A 22,482-nucleotide genomic window follows, 5' to 3' on the forward strand; every position below is an offset into this window, starting at 1 on the left:
CTTTCAGAGATGGTGTTGATCAATTTCCAAACTTTCAGAGATGATTATATTTTTGTTTTTAATGTTTATTTTCTGAGAGGGTGTGGGAGTGTTTGATGGACAGCTCTGGTGCTGGAGCAGATCTTGGCCTGGTTTGAAGCAAAACAAAAGACCCCACATACCAGAGTTGTGTATTAATTTCTGGTCATTTTGGCAATGAGAATTTATTTTCAGACTCTGGTGAAGGGATGTCAGTTCTTACTGAGCTGCTCAGCTTTTGTGCATGCTCTGCTTCCTCCATCCCACACAAATCCAGTTTGCCTGTTTAGGGGGAATGGAGCTGTCTCCATGGGAGGAAAAGGCTTTTGGTTTTAGCTTTTTGCTACAGATTTATTACACAAATGGCTTCTCAAGGCTGTAAAGAAAATACAGGGTCAGGAGTGTTGCTTGGTCTATCCATGATCTCAAGATTTTGGGATAAATCCTCCCTTCAGCCACAGGGAGGCTGTGACCAAGACCTGTGGAAATGCTTTTGAATTTTTTGCCGGTGTTTAGACAGGAAAATCCAAAGGTTTTAGTTTCTTCCTGGGTGTGGAATCACCGGGGTGACAGGTGAGCTGTGCTGACCAAGGACCTGGGGGTACTTGCTGATGGCAGCAGCAAAGGTTTGTTCATCGACATCTCCCAGTTCAGGGACTGATAGCTGCAAATTTCTTCAGATCTTTTTAAGATCTTAAAAGATGGAACTTTGTGCTTTGCCACCTTGGGAGCAAATTAAAGTTTCTACCTACTGTTGGCAATAATTGTCAGGATTTCCAGGAGGGAGAGGTGTTGACTTCATAGTCCTGGGTTTCCAGCCCATCTTTGACTTTGTAATTCCTTTAATAGAATATAAGAGCCCTTTTTTTTTTTTTTTAAATCACACCAGTTTTTATAGAATATCCTTGTTACCCTTCCTCTGGTGTTGTCTCTGAGCTAACACTATCACCAGTGAATTGACACTGTCTGTGGCCTTGCTGTATATGTTGTTTGCTTGGGGTTTTTTTTTCCGAGTGTGTTTTTTTAAATAAAAATGACTTTGTTTACATGATCTTGCATTGGTATTTTAACTCGGGGAGGGAGGAATGGGGAGTCCCTGTTCCCCCCAGGGAACCAAACCCATGAGCGTGTCCTTGTCCTCATCCCCGTGACCAGGCACAGGGCCAGGGCACCTTTGTCCCCCAAGGATCGGGTGTCCCCCTCCCTCCCTCCACCCTCATCTCCAGCAGAACTTTTCCAGACACGTTAGCAGCGAAATATTTCTGCTTGACGTGACCGTCACGTGCGAGACCAAACTGGAACAGCCGGGCAGGGAGGGGGGCCTGTGCTTCCCTTGAGCACCGCGAGGGCTCCGGCCCGGGGACAGCGGGGAGGGACAGATGGACACACGGACCGACCGCTGACACTGCAGTGACCCGGGAGCCCGGCGGGGTCTGGCGAGGAGGGGGCTCGGGGCTGGTAGCCATGGTGAGGGGGCGAGGGCTGAGGGGAGCTTGGGGGGGCTGAGGGAAGGTGAGGGGCTGAGGGGAAGGTGAGGCGCTTTTCCCTCACCCCCATGCCCACTCTGACGGGGATAATCCACCGCACTCACCACGCTTCGGGGGACCCGTTCAACGCCCCCCCGTGTGAGGAACCGCCATCCTGAGGGTGCTATGAGGGCCGGGCAGGACAGGCCGTGTCACCCCCCCGGCTCCTCACGGGGCTCCGCGCCGGCTGACGGCGGCCGGCACCGGGCGCTGCGGGACGGGGCCGCGGTTTCAGCGGCACAGCCGTGACCGCAGTGCTCCGCGTCCACCAGGGCCCGTGAATGCTGCTGGCTGGGCTGCTCCTGCTCGCTGTGCTGCTGCTCCTTTGGGCCAAAATGTCCAGCTGTCGGCGCGAGCAGGAGAAGGAGCCGGAGGAGAGCCCCGCAGCCGGGCCGAGCCCCCCGGGCCAGCAGAGCCCCCCGGGCGGGCAGCAGCCGCCGAGGGCCGGGCGGGCGGGCTCGGAGCAGGAGCAGCTCGCCGTGTACAACCCCGCGGCGCTGCGCCGCCCGGCCCTCGCCAAGTTCGTGCTGGGCTCCTTCGACGACAACTCCTCCGATGATGAGGTGATGGCCACGGCCTTCAAGGTGGGCCGGCGGCGCAGCAGCCTGGCCGGGGTGGCCGGTACCGTCCCTGAGCCAACCACCGTGAGCGACATTCTGGAGCCCAGCGCCGGCATCAGGTATGGATGGCAACCCCCGATGGCCGGAGCGTGGTCGGGTAAGGATGTCCCAGTTAGGGAGGGTGGGTGCTTGTGGTGGGTACATTGCTGTTGGTAAATAAAATTGGGGTGCTCGTGTGCTGGCGCTCCTCAGAACCACAAGGTGATGTCCCCAGTCCTGCTCCCTTTGAGGGAGGAGAGCCAGTGAGTGTCCTTGGCTGTGTGACAGCAGTGCCACCTGCAAGAACCAGGGCAGGGGGTGCCCTCCAAAATCTCTAGTTTGGATGTGGGGCAGCTCACTGGGAAGCTCCCATGGGAGCACAGCTGATATATCCAGAAGAAACAACTTGGAAGCCAAATGCTGCTGCCTGCCTCCTCCAGCTGCTCTGCTGTGGCTAAAAATAACAAACCTTTAGCTGCAGGGACATGTTGTGACACTCGACAGCCCGACGGTGGCTCTTGCCACACAGGGTTTGAGGTGGTGCTGCCAGCAGTATCCGTGCTATTCTTCCATCCTTCCACAAATAAAGAATTTCCTGAGTCACATTGTAGATATGGTTGGTGACCTTTGCAGGACAGGCTCTGCAGGGGGTTTGGGGCTGGGGGAGGGCTCACTGGAGTGGCTCTGGGCTCTCTGGGGTGGCCCTGGGCTCAGTGACAGCCACCACATCCCACCACAGGCCCAGCATGTCGGGGCTGCACCTGACGAAGAGGAGCCGCAGGAAGATAGACCTGCAGCGGGATTTTTCTGTTGCCTCCCCAGCCGAGTTCGTCACCCGCTTTGGGGGCAACCGTGTCATCGAGAAGGTCTGTCCCCACACATCCCTGCTTGTGCCTGGCTTGGGGGTCACTGCTTTTCACAGGGACATCTTTGAGCACTGCCCAAATGTCCTGTGTCTGCCAGGCTTGGAGCAATGGCAGCTCCTGATTAACACACTCCCCCTGCTTTGCTCCACACTTACCCCTTGCCCCTGCACTACTGTCACAGACATATTTTGTGAAAAATCCTTTCATTAGGATCTTTTCTCCTGAGAAGCTGAGAAGCTTCAGCTTCTCCATGTTTTGCTGCTTTGGAATGTGATTTGGAGAATTGTTTACCCAGCTTGTGAAATTGTTTTTACTTGATGACCAATGACAGCCACCTGTGTCGAGGCTGTGAGCAATCACAAGATTTTATTATCATTCTTTTCTCTTCCTTTCAAGCATTCTGATGAAATCCTTTCTTCTATTCTTTAGTATAGTTTTAATATATCCTTTTAATATAATATATATCATAAAATAATAAATCAGCTTTCTGAGACACAGAGTCAAGATTCTCATCTCTTCCCATGTTGGGAATGCTCGCAATTCCTGCATTTGGTGACCCTGAGTGAGGAACGTTACCACGCACTGCCATCCCTTGGGGTAGCAAGGCCAGGCCTCACCCTGCCACCCCCTGTCCTTGTGTCCCCAGGTCCTCATTGCCAACAATGGCATCGCTGCTGTGAAGTGCATGCGCTCCATCCGCCGCTGGGCCTACGAGATGTTCCGCAACGAGCGCGCCATTCGCTTCGTGGTCATGGTCACCCCCGAGGACCTCAAGGCTAACGCAGGTAATTCCTGAAAAGATCCCCAAAAAGAAGGTTCCCTACCTGGGGCTGAGCCGGGGCAGCCCTTTCCTGCCTGGCACGTGAAGGCTCTGCACAGCCTGGAGTCACACAGTTTACTCCTGCGCAGCCAAATCCAGGAGTAAATTTTTCCCTGCTCCAGCCTCCCTGGGATGGAGGGTTTGGGAAGGGGATCTGGTTCAGGGATCTGGCTTAGGGATCTGGCTCGGGGATCTGACTCAGGGATCTGGCTCTCACCACCACTCCCCGTGCTCTCTTGCAGAATATATCAAGATGGCAGATCACTATGTGCCAGTTCCTGGAGGGACGAACAACAACAACTACGCCAACGTGGAGCTGATTGTGGACATTTCCAAACGGATCCCAGTCCAGGTAATGAGCATTTGTGTGTCTCCCACCTCCTTGCAATGGGGGTGATGTCCCTGTGTGCTGAGGAGCTGGGCATGGTGGGAGATGCCACCCACTGCTGCTTCTCCTTGTGCCAGGCGGTGTGGGCTGGCTGGGGACACGCCTCAGAGAACCACAAGCTGCCAGAGCTGCTGCAGAAAAACGGGATAGCTTTCCTAGGTGAGGTCTCACTGCTTCTCCATGCTGGGAGTTGGGCTGGTGTGTGCACTCACAGTCACTGCCAGGGACACTGCACTGGGAGTGCCCCTTTGGTGCCTCTGGCATGCCCAGCCCATGGAGTGGCAGTCCTCAGGCTGGTTTCCTAGGGCAGAAATCCTGCTGTTTTCTGGGTTTTCCCTGTAATGTTCAGGCTAATGCAGTATTCACAGAAACATCGTGTGGGAGCAGACCTGGTGGGATTCCCAGTCCTGAGCTGGGCAGTGGGTTTGGGGAGGTTCCTTTCCTGCATCCCCAGTACTTGCAGAAGGCCTGTTGGGCCAACTCAGTGATGTGGGGATGGGCTGGTGGATTGAGCACCCCCTCAGCTCTTCTCTCCCTATCCAAAGGTCCCCCCAGTGATGCCATGTGGGCGCTGGGTGACAAAGTTGCCTCCACCATCGTGGCTCAGACCCTGGAGATCCCCACACTGCCGTGGAGTGGGAGTGGTGAGTGCCTCCTCACAGCCCCACACCCTCCCTGCTCCCCTCGCCCCCAAAACAAGCGCCAGGATGGGGGTCCTTGCTCCATCTGGCCACACATATTGGGGACCCCATTGCAGCGGCTGATTCGGGCAGGGGGATTTTGGAGATGAAGTGCAAGGAAACAAGGGAAATGATGGAACCCTCAGCTCCCTGGGGACACCCAGCATGCCACCCCAGCTGTGCCACCCTGGTGGTGACCACAGCCCTGGCCATATCTGCAGGTCTGGTGGCTCAGTGGTCCGAGGAGGACCAGAATCAGCAGCAGACCATCAGCATCCCCCTGGAGACGTACGCACAGGGCTGTGTGAAGGATGTGGAGGAAGGCCTGGAGGTAAAGCTGAGCCTGTAGGCAGCTCCTTATCTCTTCCCCACCATGATTCCTCCTCAGAGCCTGCCTGCCTTGGCTCTTCTGGCCTCCCAGCACACACCACAGTGACACAAGGCTGTGCCAGCAGCAGTTTGTCCCACTGAATGTCACTTGGGATAACCCTGCTCAGGGATGCCTGGAATTGTGTGGGCTGTCAGGGTGGTGTGCTGGTGTCCAAAACACTACAGCCACCCCAGCCCTGACCCTCTCAGGTGGCCACGAGGATCGGCTACCCCCTGATGATCAAGGCAGCAGAAGGCGGCGGGGGCAAAGGCATCCGGAAAGTAGAGGCAGCAGAGGAATTCAGTGCCAGTTTCCGGCAGGTGAGAGGTGCCTGGAACCCCCATCCCTGCTCCTGTCCCATCCTGGCAGGGTCCTGCTCCCACCCGGGGCAGCTCCCACTTCCCACCGCAGCTCTGCCTCCGTCCTGGGATGAATTTCGGGCGGTGATGCCGGAGCAGGACCCTCCCTCCCGCCGCAGGTGCAGGCGGAGGCGCCCGGATCCCCCATTTTCCTGATGCAGGTGGCGCAGCACGCTCGGCACCTGGAAGTGCAGGTCCTGGCAGATGAGTACGGCAACGCCATCTCCCTCTTCAGCCGGGACTGCTCCATCCAGCGCCGCCACCAGAAGATCATTGAGGAGGCACCAGCCACCATCGCTGCCCCCGCTGTCACCGAGATGATGGAGAAGGTGGGTGGCCTGATCTAAGGGCAGCTTGAGGGCTGGGTTTTCCAGTTTTAATGGGAAACTGGGCTGGGTTTATTGGGGTTTTAAGGAAGGGAGGGACCCCTGAGCTGAGCAGGACTCCCCGCCCAGGTTGGTCGGGCACAGGAGCAGCCTCCCCATGGAAGTGATCACAGCCCTAAGTGTGCCAGAGTCCAAGGAGCGTTTGGACTTCCAGGCACACGGTGGGGTTTTGGGGGTGTCCTCTGCACAAGCAGGAGCTGGATGCCGATCCTGCGGGTCCCTTCCCAACCAGGATTCCATGACGCAGGGGTTTCCCTCTCCCGCAGTGCGCTGTCCGCCTGGCGCAGATTGTTGGCTACGTCAGTGCGGGCACCGTGGAGTATCTGTACGAGGAGGACGGGAGCTTCCACTTCCTGGAGCTGAACCCCCGGCTGCAGGTGGAGCACCCGTGCACGGAGATGGTGGCGGACGTGAACCTCCCGGCTGCCCAGCTGCAGGTAGCTGCACATAGGGCTCACTCCCTCCAGGGGTGTTGGAGGAGGCAGTTTGGGTGTTTAGGGAGGAGCACTGGGCTGGAGCCTGGCAGAGGGAAGCTGCCCCATATCCCAGCACGGAGGGTGCAGGTGAAAGAGGTGTGGCAGCTTTCCTTCTACTCTGGCTTCCCATTGGGAACTCTCCACTCAGATTCTGTCGGTGTCTCCCTGGCAGCTCAGGCCTTTGTCTCTCTCTGCAGATTGCTATGGGCATCCCCTTGCACAGGATAAAAGACATCCGGGTGCTGTATGGGGAGAGCCCCTGGGGGGACACCCCCATCTCCTTCCACAGCCCCTCCAACCCCCCCGTGCCCAGGGGCCACGTCATTGCTGCCCGGATCACCAGCGAGAACCCCGAGGAGGTGAGCTGGGGTTGGGGTGGGGACAAGGGGACTCTGCCACCCGTGGGGTTGAGTTGGGCATGGTCCTCCCCAGCCAGACAATGTTCATGGGAACGGTGCAGTCCATGGGGGTTCCACTTCCCTGTCTTGCTGCAGGATTCTCAATCCTGGTTCCTCCATCTCTGCTGTTTTGGCTCAGGGTTTCAAGCCCAGCTCGGGGACGGTGCAGGAGCTGAACTTCCGCAGCAGCAAGAACGTCTGGGGCTACTTCAGCGTGGCAGCAGCTGGGGGGCTGCACGAGTTTGCTGATTCCCAGTTTGGACACTGCTTCTCATGGGGAGAGAACCGGGAGGAGGCCACCTCGTGAGTGTGGCAGGATGAGTTGGAGGGCGTGTGGCCTTGGGAGGAACTGTGAGCTGGGAAAAGTGGTTTTTATCTGACAGGACCAGAATGGTGCTGCTGTGCTAAGCACCTGGCTGTCTGGCCAAAGCCAGAATGTTTTGGACTGTGGTGGTCCTACAGCCCCAATTCATCCACCTGTTTCTCAAGGTCATGTTGAAGTCATCTGCTGAGCATTGCTTAGTGCCTGTGAGCAGCAGTGTCCATCAGGAACTGAGCAGCAGTTTCATGGACAGGCTGATGGTTCTTGGAGTAACTTGATCTAGTGGAAGGTGTCCCTGTCTATGGCAGGGGGTAGGAACAAGAGAATTTTTAAGGTCTCTTTAAACCGAAATCATGCAGTGGCTATAAAGATGCTGGGGGCTCAGGAGCTCATCACCTCAGGAGCTCATCACCCTAGGCCCTGAAACTCCCCAGTTCCCTCTGCTGGGAGCCAAGTGCCACCTTCTCAGTCATTAATGAAGGGCTTTTCTGCCTGAAAGGAACATGGTGGTGGCCCTGAAGGAGCTGTCTATCCGTGGAGATTTCCGCACCACGGTGGAGTACCTGATCAAGCTGCTGGAGACAGAGAGCTTCCAGAACAACGAGATCCACACGTGCTGGCTGGACCACCTGATTGCTGAGAAAGTGCAGGTGAGGGTGATGCCCTGGGGTCACCACTCCCCTCCCTTGGGGTAAAACCCAAACCCTGTTGGTTTTGCCCCCACAGGCCGAGAAGCCAGACACGATGCTGGGGGTTGTCTGTGGTGCCCTGCATGTGGCAGATGCTGCTTTCAGAACAAGCATGAGTGACTTCCTGCACACGCTGGAGAGGTGAGGAGTGGGGGCTGCACAGGGTGGGGCTCAGTCATGTGGAATCATCTGATTCCACCAGATCAGGTTGCTCCAAGCCCCATCCAACCTTGCCTTGAGGAATTCCAGGATTGGGGCAGTCACAGTGGAGACCTAAGTGTTGTTCTGGGACATCTTCCTTCCAGTTTTGCTTTACAAGTTCAGTGACAGTAGTGCTGTGACAGGCAGGGACAGGAGTATCTGGATCCTCAGCTATCAGCTTGTCTGGACAGTAGGAAAGGCTTCCCCTGGCTGGGAAAACAGTTTCCAAGGGGAAGTGGCTTGGCTCTGCAGTTTGCTTTTGTTGTTGAGTATCAAGGTTATTCCTCCAGCCTTGGAGGACTCCCAGGGCTCTCCCATGTGCCTTATCTGAGTGTTTTCCCAGTGCCTGGCCTCCCTCCAAATCTGGCTGAGCATGGTGCTCATGTGGGTCACTTAAAGCTGACACTTGTCCCCTCTGCTCACCATTGTGCCTTCCCACCAGGACTGGGAGCACTGCTGGCATCCCATAGGCTTGGAGAGACTGGGAATGCCCTGGGGCCTGATCCTTCAATTGTTTTTCAGGGGCCAGGTGCTGCCAGCAGCCTCTCTGCTGAACATTGTTGATGTGGAGCTCCTCTATGAGGGTGTGAAGTACATTCTGCAGGTGAGAAGAGGGCTGTGCTGCCCCCAAATCAGCCACAGTGCTTCTCAAGGGGTCAAGGACATGCTTCTGTCCCAGGGGAGAAAACTGAAATAAATACAGAGCTGTGCTTTAAAAATGGGCAACATAAAAATGAGCTTAATAACCTCATAACCTTAATAACCTCATTTTAACCTGACAGACATTTTCATACACCCCGTTGCCCTGAGTTATTAAGGGACTTCATTTTCTTGCTTTTAAACCAAATTAGTTGGACTTCATGCAAAACTCCTTACTCACCATGAAAGTGGCAGGTGAGCCATGTGTTGACCAGTTCTGGGCTGTGAGTTAAAGCAGTTCTGGGCTGTGAGTTGAGTTAAAGCAGTTCTGGGCTGTGAGTTGAGTTAAACCAGTTCTGGGCAGAGTTGAGCAGGGTGCAGCCTGAGGTTGTGTCTCCTGCCTTCCCAGCACAGCCCCATCCCGTGGCAGCAGCCCATGGGGAGGTGCTTCCTCAGCCCCCAGCCTTGCTGTCCAGTGTGTTTTGGGGTTGCACTGAGGGTGTCCCCTGCCCGCAGGTGGCCCGCCAGTCGCTGACCACCTACGTGGTCATCATGAACCGCACGCACATTGAGATCGACGTACACCGCCTCAACGACGGGGGGCTGCTGCTCTCCTATGACGGCTGCAGCTACACCACCTACATGAAAGAGGAGATTGACAGGTACCCCCTGCCAGGGCCACCATCTCCCCTCCTCGATGGCCACCAGCTGGCTGGTGACACCTTTCCCTGTCCCTTAGGTACCGGATCACCATCGGCAACAAAACGTGCACCTTCGAGAAGGAGAAGGACCCGACGGTGCTGCGCTCACCCTGCGCGGGGAAGCTGCTGCAGTACATGGTGGAGGACGGTGGCCACGTGGACGAGGGGAAGGTTTATGCGGAGATTGAGGTGAGCTTTTGCAGAAGAGCTGGAGGAGCAGAATTTTTGGTGCTGCTGGCTCGGTGACTGTGTCTCTTCCTCCCCAGGTGATGAAGATCATCATGACGCTGACGGTGGAGGAGGCAGGGAAGCTGAACTACGTCAAGCGGCCGGGAACGCTGCTGGAAGCTGGCTGCGTCATCGCCCGCCTCCAGCTCGATGATCCCTCCAAAGTGAAGCCTGTGAGTCTCCTTGGGGCTGCCATCCCCTCCTGCCAGCTCCCAGTTGGCATCCTGGGAATGCTCCCTAGGGGGCAAAATGGAGGAGCTGCTCTAGTGGGGCGTCACAGTGAAGGTCATGCTATGTCCTTGGGTTGTCTTTGGGTTCAAGTGCTGCTCCACTCTGCTTCCTCGATGTGCAGGAGCTCGCATGCACTAAAAATGTGCATTTATAGCACTAAAACCTCCAGTTTTTCCATGTTATTTTCATCATAAGACACTGGCAGATCCACTATGCTCAATGTCAGGTGCTTCCTCATACCTGACCCAAAGCATGGGTTGTGCTGGGTTTCTGGGGCAGCTGCAGCTCTCAGGAGCTCTGTTTCTCTCAACAACAGTTCAACCCACCTCCCTCTGCCCTCTCCAGGCACAGCCATTCACAGGATTGCTCCCAGCCCAGCAGACCCTCCCCATCACTGGTGAGAAGCAGCACCAGGTTCTGCGCAACGTTCTGGACAACCTGACCAACGTCATGAACGGCTACTGCCTGCCCGAGCCCTACTTCAAGACCAAGGTGGGTGCCAGGCACCGTGGGTTCCACCCAGTTGCCACGAGGGCAAGTCCAGCAGCACCATCTTCTGCTCCTGCAGGTGAAGGAGTGGGTGGCACAGCTGATGAAGACCCTGCGGGACCCTGCCCTGCCCCTGCTGGAGCTGCAGGAGATCATGACGAGCATTTCGGGACGGATCCCGCTGGCTGTGGAGAAGGCCATCCGGAAGGTGATGGCGCAGTACGCCAGCAACATCACCTCCGTGCTCTGCCGCTTCCCCAGCCAGCAGGTCAGTGCCAAAGGGGGCTCACATCCCCTTCACTGGAGCCAGCTGGGAGCTCCTGCCTCAATTTGTGCTGCCAAGATTTTATAACAAATGAAATGAGTGAGGGAAATATGTGGAGGTTGATATTTTGTATGTGTGTTTGGTTTTGTATGTGTGTTTGCTTCTATGTGTGCCTTTCTTTTTTACATTCATTTGTCACTTTGCATTTTTCACTTTGGGGGAAAAAAGCTAAACAAATAAGGGAAAGGCTCTGAGTGGAGTAAGCAAAGGGAGAGATGGCAGCCTCGTGCCCCTGAGCCACCCTGGACCCTGTCCCCTCTCCCCACAGATCGCCAGCGTGCTGGACACCCATGCAGCCACGCTGCAGAGAAAGGCTGAGCGGGAGGTCTTCTTCATGAACACCCAGAGCCTGGTGCAGCTGGTGCAGAGGTGAGCCCTGTGCTGTCTGTGACCCCCATGTCCCCCCACAGCCACCTCCTCACAGCATGATGGGCTCTTTGCTCCCCAGGTACCGCAGCGGCATCCGGGGCTACATGAAGGCAGTGGTGCTGGACCTGCTCAGGCGCTACTTGCAAGTGGAGACACAGTTCCAGCATGGTGAGGGCTCGGGGCTCTCTGGGGGAGCTGCAGGGCTCTCTGGAGGAGCTGCAGGGCTCACCAGACCCTGCCCCACAGCTCACTACGACAAGTGTGTCATCAGCCTGCGGGAGCAGTGCAAACCCAACATGACCCCCGTGCTGGAGAGCATCTTCTCCCATGCCCAGGTGGCCAAGAAGAACCAGCTGGTGATCATGTTAATTGTGAGTACAATTTGTGCCTGATACCCCAGGAGCAAAGGCTGGTGGCAGGGAAGAGTCAAGGCAGCTCTGCATTGCTTGAAGCGTCCATTCCTGCCTCGTTATCGCTTTATTTTAGTTATCGCTTTATTTTAGTTATCTTCCCTCTGTGGTGTTGTGTGACTCTGCTTGGGTGAGAGAGCCCATTTTAGTGTCTTGGGTCTTGTCCCCTTTGCCTGCATGGGGCTGGGGTGCAGGATGAAGCCATCCCACGCAGTGAGGAGCCTGAGCTGAGCCATGGTGGTTGTGACCTTGCAGGACCAGCTGTGCGGCCGTGACCCCACGCTGACAGATGAGCTGACAACCATCCTCCATGAGCTGACACAGCTCAGCAAGACGGAGCACTCCAAAGTGGCTCTGAGAGCCCGGCAGGTCAGCCAGCACCATGCAGTGCCACCCCATTCCTGTCCCCATCCCTGTCCCCCATGCTCCCAGCTCCTCTCTCCCCTGGCAGGTGCTCATTGCCTCTCACATGCCCTCCTATGAGCTGCGGCACAACCAGGTTGAGTCCATCTTCATCTCTGCTATCGACATGTACGGACATGAGTACTGCCCTGAGAACCTGAAGGTTGGGAATTATGTGTTTTTCCAGAGGGAATTTGGGTGGCTTCAGGAAGGGGATCTGGCTGCAAGTGGTTTCGTCTTAAAAACAATTAAAAATCATTCAAAACCTTGCTGTAGTGGCTGTGTGGAGCAGAGGAGGGGGTGCACCCCAGTCCCTATGCATTGCTCCATGTTCCATTTGGGAGGGAACAGATGTGTGGATCCATGTCTGACTCTTCTGGTTTCCCCATGGTGGGCTGGGTGTTCCATGGCACCCTGGTGACCAATCCTGCACCTAAATGGAGCAGGGAAGTCTCACTTCATCCTTGCCCTAAATTTTCCTTTCTTCCCACAGAAACTGATCCTGTCAGAAACCTCCATCTTTGATGTGCTCCCCGTGTTCTTCTACCACACCAACAGGGTGGTGCGCATGGCAGCGCTGGAGGTGAGGCCTGGGGGGCACAGAGTGGGGCCTGAGGGTGGCATGGGGGGCCCAGGGGTGGCAGGGGCAAGGTGGTACCTCCTGTGTCCCCTCACAGGTGTACGTGCGGCGGGGGTACATCGCCTACGAGCTGCACAGCCTGCAGCACCGGCAGCTCTCTGATGGCACCTGCCTCGTGGAGTTCCAGTTCATGCTGCCCTCCTCCCACCCCAATAGGTACGGGGGTCCCTGCCACACACCTGTCTTGCTCCCCTGGACACAAAGCTTTTCTTTTCACAAAGCTTTGGGGTTTGTATCATCCCCTTTGTGCAAAGTGGGTGCTGCCACCACACTGTCCCATTGCCAGTGGAGCAGGATGAGCCCTCTCCAGGTCAAGGTCCCCTATGGGAGCTGTGTGGTCCCACACGGTGCCTTCCCCAGAGCTGACACTTGCTCCCCATGACAGGATATCCATCCCTGTCAGCATCACCAACCCTGACCTGGCCCGGCACAGCACTGAGCTCTTCATGGACAGCGGCTTCTGCCCCGGGAGCCAGAGGATGGGAGTCATGGTGGCTTTCCGCAGATTTGAGGACTTCAAAAGGTGGGGGTGCAGGGACACACCTGGCCAGAGTTTGTGCATTTTGGGTCATAGGAGAGCAAAATGAGGTGGAAGAGCCACAGCTGGGGGCAGCTGGGTGGTGTTAGAGGCAGCTCCAGTTCCCAGTGGAGCTGCAGACTGGGTATTCTCAGTACAACATTTACCTTGTGGGGACATGAGGAACGTGGGGAAAGCTTACATGGCACACCTTATATTTGAACATTAATGCAGCAGAGCCCAGAGCTGCATTTCTTAAGCTGTGGGTTTGCTGTGGGATGGTGGGGCCATTGTGCTGGTACCTGTGTCCCTGTCACACTGTCACAGTCGGTTCCTGGCGCTGTCCCTTCAGGCAGGAGGTGGGCACAACATGCTGGCTTGTGACCCAACCTCTGCTATTTGGGCAGGAACTTTGATGAAGTGATCTGGTGCTTCTCCAACTCGTCGGACAGTGGGCTCCTCAGTGATGCACAGGCCACCACCTACGATGAGGAGGACACCAAGGTGGGCATGAAGCTGCTGCTGGTGTCCCCAGGTGGTGCTGGGACAGCACTGATGCTGCTGGTCAGGGTTGACTCTAGGGTTTTTTTTGCCAGAACGTCTGTGAGGAGCCAATCCACATCCTCAACATCGCGCTCTGCTCAGCTGACCACGCGGAAGATGAGAAGCTGGTGCCCATCTTCAGAGCCTTTGCCCAGTCCAAGGTTTGTTGCTGGGGCTGGACCCTCTTTTTGTAAACCCTGCAAGCCAGAACACTGTACCCAAGGACACTGCCTCCTCTCCATGCAGTGCACCCCAAAATGCTGCAGTTTAGGTTTTGTTTGCTCCCTTGGTGGAGATGTTTAAGCTCTCTTAACTGGTGGCATTTTCTGTTTCTGTGTAGAAAAAGGTCCTCGTTGAACATGGTCTCCGGAGAATCACGTTCCTCATTGCCCAGCAGGTGAGTGCAGCTCAGATTCTGACATCTATAAATACCTTACAGACACAGCTCTGAGTGATGGATGGACCCACTGTGCTTCAGGAGCTGGGAATTAATTAATGAGCAATTCAATGAGTGATTTATCTCCTGTATGATCCTTTATCCTGCTCATGTTTCCAGTAACGTGGTTCCTGCAGAGCCACTCCATAGCTTTAAGCTGCCTTTAGAAGCCATCACAGAGTAGAAGCCCAGAGTGATTTGGGTGAGAAGGGCCCTTAGAGTTCATCCTGTTCCACTCCCTGCCATGAGGTGGAACTCTCCACTGTCCCAGGTTTCTCCAAGCCCTTTCCAGCCTGGCCTGGGACACTTCCAGGGATGAGGCAGCCACAGCTTCTTTGGGCAGCCTGTGCCAAGGGCTCACCTTCCTCACAGGGAACAATTCCTTCCTAAAATCCAATCTAATCAATCCCTCCCAGCCCTTTTCCCTTTGGGAGAGAACAAAGCTTGCAAAGTTTTTTTTTTTAATGGAGAATCAATCAATGGAGAACCAACAATCCTCTGTGGGCCAGGCCTACTCACATTGCCTTCTCTCTCCCTTTTGCTGCAGAGAGAATTCCCAAAGTTCTTCACGTTCAGAGCCAGGGATGAGGTAAGATCCCATGGGAGCGGTGCCGGCGCGGCGCCAGTGCGGCCCTGGCTCACGGCTGTGCCCGGCAGTTCGCAGAGGATCGGATCTACCGGCACCTGGAGCCGGCGCTCGCCTTCCAGCTGGAGCTGAGCCGCATGTGCAACTTCGACCTGACGGCCATCCCCTGTGCCAACCACAAGATGCACCTGTACCTGGGGGCTGCCAAGGTCCAGGCGGGCACCGAGGCCACCGACTACCGCTTCTTCATCCGCGCCATCGTGCGCCACTCCGACCTCATCACCAAGGCAGGGTGGCACCCTGGGGCACAGTGAGGGTGTGGGGGTGGCCTGGCCTCTGCTGAGCCACCTGCTCCATCACAGGAGGCTTCCTTCGAGTACCTGCAGAACGAGGGTGAGCGGCTGCTCCTGGAGGCCATGGATGAGCTGGAGGTGGCTTTCAACAACACCATCGTTCGCACTGACTGCAACCACATCTTCCTCAACTTCGTGCCCACCGTCATCATGGACCCGTCCAAGGTGTGTTTCTTGGGGGTCCTGCTTCCTCTGTCCTGGAGAAGTTTCTCTGTCATGCCCTGTGCTCAAGACCACTACACAGATGGGCAGCCAGCCCCCACCATCTTTCCCTGTCCCCAGTGGAGAGGGTGGATATCAGCACCAGGCCCATGAAGAGACAGAAGGGACTCACCCAAAGCAAATCCGAAATGGCTGTTTGGGGTGGACATGCAACAGGGCTGCTCCAGCCATGGCGTTGTGTGCTCAGTGCTGTCCCTGAGGTCACCAGCCCCCCTTTGTGCCATCCCCTGTGCAGATTGAGGAGTCGGTGCGCTCCATGGTGATGCGCTACGGCAGCCGCCTCTGGAAGCTGCGTGTGCTGCAGGCTGAGGTGAAGATCAACATCCGCCTGACGCCCACTGCCACCACCGCCATCCCCATCCGCCTCTTCCTCACCAACGAGTCCGGATATTACCTGGACATCAGCCTCTACAAGGAAGTGAGGGACCCCGGCACTGGCAGCGTGAGTAACCCAGGGGTGACTGCAGGAACACAACCATGGCTGCCTGAGTGCTGCCAGCTCCAGCAGACCTTTAGGGGGGCTTCTGAAAAACTCCTTGTGAACCTGCAGTGCTGATCTGCCCAGAGCCCCCAAACTTCCAACAGCATTCCCACAGCTGGGTTGGTTTCATCCATCTGTCTGCATCCAATTGGGGTGGTGCTTTATTCTAAATGTGCTGAGCTTTATCCATTTGGGTTCCTTAGGTTGATGCTGGTGTGGAGATGGGCAGTTTTGAGCGCTTGAGGTGATGGTCAGTGTTAGGGTGTCACTAGTACTGGCAGCACATCAGTGTGACAGTCCCCTCAACAGCAAAAAAAAGGGTGGAAAATCGCCTTGACCAAGCAGGGCTCAGCAGTGCTCCAGAAGAAGAGTCACCATGACATCCAGGGAAAGCAACCAATGCTCTTCTCTCCTTTCCAGATCACGTTCCAGTCATATGGGGACAAACAGGGGCCGCAGCACGGGATGCTCATCAACACCCCCTATGTCACCAAGGACCTGCTTCAGGCCAAGCGCTTCCAGGCACAGTCCTTGGGCACCACCTACGTGTATGACTTCCCAGAGATGATCAGGCAGGTGAGTCTGGCTGAGCAGAAAGAGGCTCCAAATTACTGCTCCTTATCCCTACCCTCCCCAAATATTCCCACCTGAGGAAAAGGTCCCTCTCATCAGGCTGTCAAATGAGAAAACAAAAAGAGCCCAAGCTTCAACATTTTTGGTTATATGAAACATTTCTAAACCAATTCCTAGCTCTTGGAATTCCTGAAACTAGATGGTCTTTCAGTTCTCTTCCAAGCTAAACCATTCCAAGCAACATGCTGTGTCTTCACAGGCTCTCTTCAAGCTGTGGGGCTCCTCGGACCTGTATCCCAAGGACATCATGACCTACACTGAGCTGGTCCTGGACTCTCAGGGGAACCTTGTGCAGATGAACAGGGTCCCTGGAGGGAACGAGGTAGCAGGGAATTGTTTGGAATTGGGCAGAGGAAGCAGGTGGGCATGGCTGGTGGCTTAATCTGGCTGTGTTTAAAGCTTGGGAGATGCTCCTCAACCATTTTGTCTGATGGTTAATGCCACCTGCAGCTCAGCCCCTGTGTCTCTTGGACATGGCACTTAGTGCTCTGGTCTAGTTGACAAAGTGGTGATCAGTCAAGCATTGGACTCAGTGATCTTGGAGGTCTTTTCGAGCCTGGTTAATTCTGTGATTCTGTAAATGGCTCTCTGACTCTCTGGAGATTCTTCTGTGTAACCTTGTGCTGTTTCGAGGCAGGTGGGGATGGTTGCTTTCAAAATGAAGCTGAGGACCCCTGAGTACCCCAAAGGCCGGGACATTGTGCTCATCTGCAATGACATCACACACAAGATTGGCTCCTTTGGGCCTGAAGAGGACCTGGTGTTCCTGAGGGCATCAGAGCTGGCACGGGCCGAGGGCATCCCCCGCATCTACATCGCTGCCAACAGCGGCGCCCGCATCGGCTTCGCTGAGGAGATCAAACACATGTTCCAGGTGGCCTGGGTGGACCCAGCTGAGCCCTTGAAGGTGTGTGGGCACCTCCCCTCCTGCAGCACAGGAAACAGCAGAGGGTCCAGCTGGGGAAGGGATGAGCAGAGTTAAAGTGGGATGTCAGGCCATGGGATTAGAGCAGGGATTGAGGCCACACCTGCACCCAGCACCGTGGGGATGGTTCCTTTGGCTTCTCCCATGTGGTGGAGGTGAAGGTGTCAGTGCTGGCATGGCTGCTCTGTCCAGCTCTGGTCCCTGAGCTGCTGCACAGCATAGTTTGGGATAGGTTTGGGAAAGGACCATGTGCCATGTGAGCATGTGTGTGGGGGGCTCCACAAGTCATCCTTCTCCTCTTTCCTTGCAGGGGTTCAGGTACCTGTACCTGACTCCCCAGGACTATGCGAGGATCAGTGCCATGAACTCGGTGCGCTGTGAGCATGTGGAGGAAGGTGGAGAGTCCAGGTGAGTCCCATATCCCATGAGACACACAGAGCCACCCTAAACTCATCAGGATTCAGCTCCCACCTCATCATCCTGCCAGGCACATCATGCAGGTGAATGCTTCCCGCACCACAGCTCCACTTTCCCTACAGGTATGTCCTGCTGGACATCATTGGGATGGACAATGGATTTGGGGTGGAAAACCTGAGAGCTGCTGGTACCATTGCTGGGGAGTCCTCCCGCGCCTATGATGAAATAGTGACCATCAGCATGGTATAGTGGGGCCCTTCCCCTCTCTGCTCCTCCCCTCTCTCCTGCTGGCTCTTAAAGTCACCATGGGAGGGGTGACAGGATGCAACAAGCCCTTCACAGCATCCTTCTCCAGGTGTGTGCTGCAGCCCCAGTGACCCCAGGTGTCCCTTTGTGTGTGCGCAGGTGACTTGTCGTGCCATCGGCATCGGTGCCTACCTGGTGAGGCTGGGCCAGCGTGTCATCCAGGTGGAGAACTCCCACATCATCCTCACAGGTGTCACAGCTCTCAACAAGGTACCAAGCTCTGGCTGCATGTCCTCCATGGCACTGTCCTTCTCACCACTACCTGTGTGTGCTCCTTCCCTGTCCCATGGAACATCAGCCTGGATAGAGGTGGAGATTCTGCCTCAGCCTAGAGGGAATTTGCCTGTGCAGAGGTTTGAGCTGACAAACAGAGCAAGGGAGCAGCTCCTGTGTCAGCAGAGCCCCATGTGTTTCTCTAGGTGCTGGGACGGGAGGTTTACACATCCAACAACCAGCTGGGAGGAGTGCAGATCATGCACAACAACGGTGTTTCCCATGTCACTGTCCCAGATGACTTTGAGGGGGTCTACACCATCCTGCAGTGGCTCTCATACATACCCAAGGTAGGAGGGTGCTGCAGGGGGGAAGGAGGGGGATGTCACCCATACCTGGCTGGTGACCTGCCCTCGGGGTCTCCCTTACAGGATAACCAGAGCCCAGTGCCTGTCACTGCCATAGTTGACCCTGTTGAAAGAGAAATTGGTTTTGTCCCTTCCAAAGTCCCCTATGACCCCAGGTGGATGCTGGCAGGGAGACCCCATCCAAGTAAGTGAGAACAACCCAAGGCCTTTGCAGCACTGCTCCCAAATGCATCCTGTAGGTGCAGAAGATGCTCTTGGCTGTGGGTTGGTGCTCAGGAACCTTTTAGTGCTTGCCCTTGCACCACTCCATGTTTTCCTGTGCTCTGCAGCTCTCAAAGGGACCTGGCAGAGCGGTTTCTTCGACCAGGGCAGCTTCATGGAGATCATGAAGCCATGGGCTCAGACCGTGGTGGTTGGCAGAGCAAGGTACTGCCAGGAGCAGGGGATGGAGCTGGGATCCTGCATGTGTGGCCCCTCACCTTCAAGGCCTGTCTGTGGCACTGCTTTTGGGATGGTGGAGAGGAAGCAGCTCTCTGGTGGGGCTGGGGTGGAGGGGAACAGGCCTTGCTGAGCCCCCCTTGCCCTGCCACAGGCTGGGAGGTCTCCCCGTGGGTGTCATCGCTGTTGAGACCCGCACTGTGGAGGTGACAATACCTGCTGACCCTGCCAACCTGGACTCAGAGGCAAAGGTAAGTGGGGTACAGCTGGAGCCAGGTGGCATCTGGGAGGAAATGGGGGGAAGGGAGGAGTAATAGCACAGCATGATCCTTGGGCATAATTTTCCTTAATTTGGGTGAAATCAAGCTTGCTGGGTCAGTTCGTTTTCTTCCTGCTGTTTCATGCAGCATGCCAGGAAGAACTGGCACAGTCTCAGCTGCTCACTGTCTTTTCCAGATAATCCAGCAGGCTGGACAGGTCTGGTTCCCAGACTCTGCTTTTAAAACAGCCCAGGCCATTCGGGACTTCAACCGGGAGCACCTCCCGCTGATGATCTTTGCCAACTGGAGAGGCTTCTCCAGCGGCATGAAAGGTACCTGTGCTTGGGATGCCCACATTCCCATGGTGTGTGACAAAACTCTGTCACCCCTGCCACCCCACAGGGTCCTGGGATGGCCCAGGCTACCAGGGCATGCACCACTCTGGGATGCGGGGTTGGGTTGGGGAGGTCATGGGGGATCACAGGGCAGAGATCCCAGGGGTTGGTGGCTTCCTGCTGGCTGGTTTTGCAGGCTGCTTTGTCTCTCCAATAGTCAAGGTGGCTTTGGGCAGCTGGGAGGAGGCTGGGACAGTGGCAATTGGGACACCCAGCCCCTGAGTCCCTTTGGCTTTCAGACATGTATGACCAGATGCTGAAGTTTGGCGCCTTCATCGTGGACAGCCTGCGGGACTTCAAGCAGCCGGTGCTGGTGTACATCCCCCCTCACGCCGAGCTGCGCGGCGGCTCCTGGGTGGTCATCGACTCCACCATCAACCCCCTGCACGTGGAGCTCTATGCTGACAAGGAGAGCAGGTCAGCAGCCTGAACACTTGTGTGGGTCATCCAAAATACCTGTGTGTGTCATCTTGTCCTAAGATTTATTCTCCCATGCATACCAGTCCTTGCTTTACCAAACTTCCCTTCCAGGGGAGGCATTTTGGAGCCTGGAGGAACAGTGGAGATCAAGTTCAGAAAGAAGGATCTGGTGAAGACCATAAGAAGGATTGATACAGTTTATGCCAAGCTTGTTGAACAGATGGGTAAGGAAGGGGAGTTTGGGGTTGTGGACATTGGTGGTGGTAGGTTAAACATGAGGCTCAAGCACTTTGGTGGCAACCACCAGGAGTCCTTTAGTGTCCTTCTGGGAAAACTCATTTTGTCTTTTCTGTTGGTGGAGCTGAGAGGATGTGGTGGTACTTTGGAACACCTGGTATCTCCTGGGGGCTCTGTCAATGGGTTAAATGGGGCTGGGGTCTTCTCCCCTGCTTTGAGATGAAGGATGGCCATGGCCACGTTGAATTGATTCCTGATGCATTGGGAGTTCTTTTCCCTCATGTCTCTCCAGCCTGCTACAACATGGTCCCACAAAGCCCTTGCAAATGCCATCTCCCCTCTCATGTAGCAGGCACTGAGTGTGGTGTGACCTCTTCGTGGCCATGGCTTGTATGACTCTGGTGTCAGTGTGCCAAGGAAAGAACCATGGCACTGGGCATGGTGGCTGATGTGGCAGCATAGAGGCGACGCCCTGGTGGCATCACCGGGGGGGCTGCTCAGCCCGCTGTGTCCCGCAGGCTCCCCCGAGCTGTCGGAGGCGCAGCGCAAGCAGCTGGAGCAGCAGCTGAAGGCGCGGGAGGAGCTGCTGCTGCCCGTGTACCACCAGGTGGCCGTGCGCTTCGCAGACCTGCACGACACCCCGGGCCGCATGCAGGAGAAAGGGGTCATCACGGTGAGCCGGGCACCGGGGAGGGGCTCCGAGGGTCAAAGGTGGGGGGAAAATCCCTCCCCTGTGACATCCCTGCCCTCTGCTCTCCATCCCGCCGGAGCCGGGAGCCAGCGGCCGCCGGCAAACCCGGGCTGTGCTCCGGTTTCCCCAGGACATCCTGGAGTGGAAGAGCGCCCGCTCCTTCCTCTACTGGCGGCTGCGGCGGCTGCTGCTGGAGGAGATGGTGAAGGGGGAGGTGCTGAAGGCCAACAGCGAGCTCACCCACATCCACATCCAGTCCATGCTGCGGCGCTGGTTCATGGAGACGGAAGGAGCTGAGAAGGTACCCCCAGCCCCGGCCTCCTGAGGCACCTCCAGTCAGGGCATCCCGAGGGATCTCACCTTGCTCTGCCACCATTCAGAGGTTTCAGTGCTGTTTCAGTGTGTGATGGGAATGTGTGAGGATGGGCGGTGAAGCAGCCCTGGGCTGGGGCTGGCTCTTCAAATCAGGTGACTCCAGTTGAGTGCTGGTGCTCAGTGATGGCAAATTAGTCCACAAATAAACATTTTTTACTTCCCAGGGCAAAAGTGGGTTTTTTAGCTGCTCTCAAATGACACACATGTTGCTGTGCCTGCCTCAGGAAGCAGGACATGCAAAGGAACCATATTTTACCTCTTTGCTTTTTAAGTGGTTTGCCAATAGGGGCAGGTCAGGGAAGAAAAATCCCATGGCCTGGATTTGAGGCTCCAGGAGGAAGGGAGGGCTCAGGCTGTGCAGGCAGCAGAACCCCCTGCCCACAGTGCTGCTTTCTCTAGGGCTACCTCTGGGACAACAACCAGGTGGTGGTGGAGTGGCTGGAGAAGCACATGCAGGAGGAGGATGGCACCCAGTCAGCCATCAGGCAGAACATCAAGTACCTGAAGCGGGATTACATCCTCAAGCACATCCGGAGGTGAGTGCTGTGGGAGCTGGGATGAGAAGGGGTCCCTGGGATGGGAACAGCAGGTGATGGAGACCAGGCAGTTCTCACTTCAGTCTCTCTCTGCCCTGTGCCTTGCAGCTTGCTCCAGGCCAACCCTGAGCTGACCATGGACTGCATCGTGCAGATGGCTCAGCACATCACCGGCCCACAGAAGGCCCAGGTCGCCCATCTCCTGTCCAGGGTGGACACTGATGATGATCCCTGCTGATCTGGACAATCACCACAGGGTAGGAGAAGCACCAGGACACAGCCAGACCTCACTTGCCCACCTGGCTCCTCAGCCCTTGAACTGAAGCCTTGGACTCTTGCTTATGTGCCTAAATAAAGGACACCAGTGCTTTTAAGTATTTTAAGCCATGGAGATGGTCTTGCCATCTATGCAGTCCTCTCTGGCACTGGGGGTGCTGCCAGAAGATGAACTTGTCCTGAGCCAAGCCTGGAATCTGGACCTGGTGCAGAACTTGGTTTTAAAAAGAATCCAAAATATTTTCCTGTTTTAGTTGCCAGCCCTTGGTGTTTCAAACAAGCACCAGGTCAGACACATCTCATGAGACTGGACAGAGCTGGA

The 22,482-nt window shown here is 56.0% G+C and overlaps 1 protein-coding gene across 2 annotated transcripts; it reads left to right on the forward strand.

Moving 5' to 3' along the window:
- Positions 1 to 1,355: 1,355 nt before the first annotated feature.
- ACACB (acetyl-CoA carboxylase beta) lies at positions 1,356 to 22,267 on the forward strand. Of its 2 annotated transcripts, XM_074554198.1 has the most exons (53): positions 1,356 to 1,485; positions 1,817 to 2,223; positions 2,883 to 3,009; positions 3,656 to 3,794; positions 4,072 to 4,181; positions 4,295 to 4,376; positions 4,763 to 4,861; positions 5,119 to 5,228; positions 5,477 to 5,587; positions 5,746 to 5,955; positions 6,279 to 6,449; positions 6,686 to 6,847; positions 7,026 to 7,189; positions 7,708 to 7,858; positions 7,935 to 8,038; positions 8,621 to 8,702; positions 9,254 to 9,399; positions 9,477 to 9,627; positions 9,705 to 9,839; positions 10,243 to 10,389; positions 10,466 to 10,654; positions 10,980 to 11,080; positions 11,160 to 11,248; positions 11,327 to 11,451; positions 11,746 to 11,859; positions 11,942 to 12,055; positions 12,386 to 12,475; positions 12,570 to 12,688; positions 12,918 to 13,055; positions 13,457 to 13,553; positions 13,646 to 13,753; positions 13,933 to 13,989; positions 14,576 to 14,617; positions 14,686 to 14,901; positions 14,977 to 15,132; positions 15,425 to 15,631; positions 16,091 to 16,246; positions 16,503 to 16,625; positions 16,941 to 17,210; positions 17,539 to 17,636; positions 17,768 to 17,888; positions 18,051 to 18,161; positions 18,371 to 18,514; positions 18,596 to 18,716; positions 18,862 to 18,958; positions 19,125 to 19,221; positions 19,427 to 19,562; positions 19,865 to 20,042; positions 20,157 to 20,269; positions 20,801 to 20,955; positions 21,104 to 21,274; positions 21,748 to 21,884; positions 21,993 to 22,267. In XM_074554198.1, exons 2-53 carry the CDS (start codon positions 1,826 to 1,828, stop codon positions 22,120 to 22,122), a joined length of 7,119 nt encoding a protein of 2,372 aa, XP_074410299.1. In that variant the 5' UTR covers positions 1,356 to 1,485; positions 1,817 to 1,825; the 3' UTR covers positions 22,123 to 22,267. The 2 variants fall into 2 exon arrangements, with proteins under 2 accessions (XP_074410299.1, XP_074410298.1); XM_074554197.1 differs by having other exon boundaries at positions 11,160 to 11,451.
- Positions 22,268 to 22,482: the final 215 nt, after the last annotated feature.

The sequence above is a fragment of the Zonotrichia albicollis genome, chromosome 18 (genome assembly GCF_047830755.1).
Source record: "Zonotrichia albicollis isolate bZonAlb1 chromosome 18, bZonAlb1.hap1, whole genome shotgun sequence".
NCBI classification, from domain to species: Eukaryota; Metazoa; Chordata; class Aves; order Passeriformes; family Passerellidae; genus Zonotrichia; species Zonotrichia albicollis.

Bases quoted from the DNA above. Each gene is read 5' to 3' on its own strand.
- ACACB (XM_074554197.1), top strand. From the start codon at position 1,826: ATGCTGCTGGCTGGGCTGCTCCTGCTCGCTGTGCTGCTGCTCCTTTGG. The intron at 18,162-18,370 runs GTACCAAGCTCT...GTGTTTCTCTAG, and splicing joins GTGTCACAGCTCTCAACAAG to GTGCTGGGACGGGAGGTTTA. The intron at 20,270-20,800 runs GTAAGGAAGGGG...TGTGTCCCGCAG, and splicing joins CAAGCTTGTTGAACAGATGG to GCTCCCCCGAGCTGTCGGAG.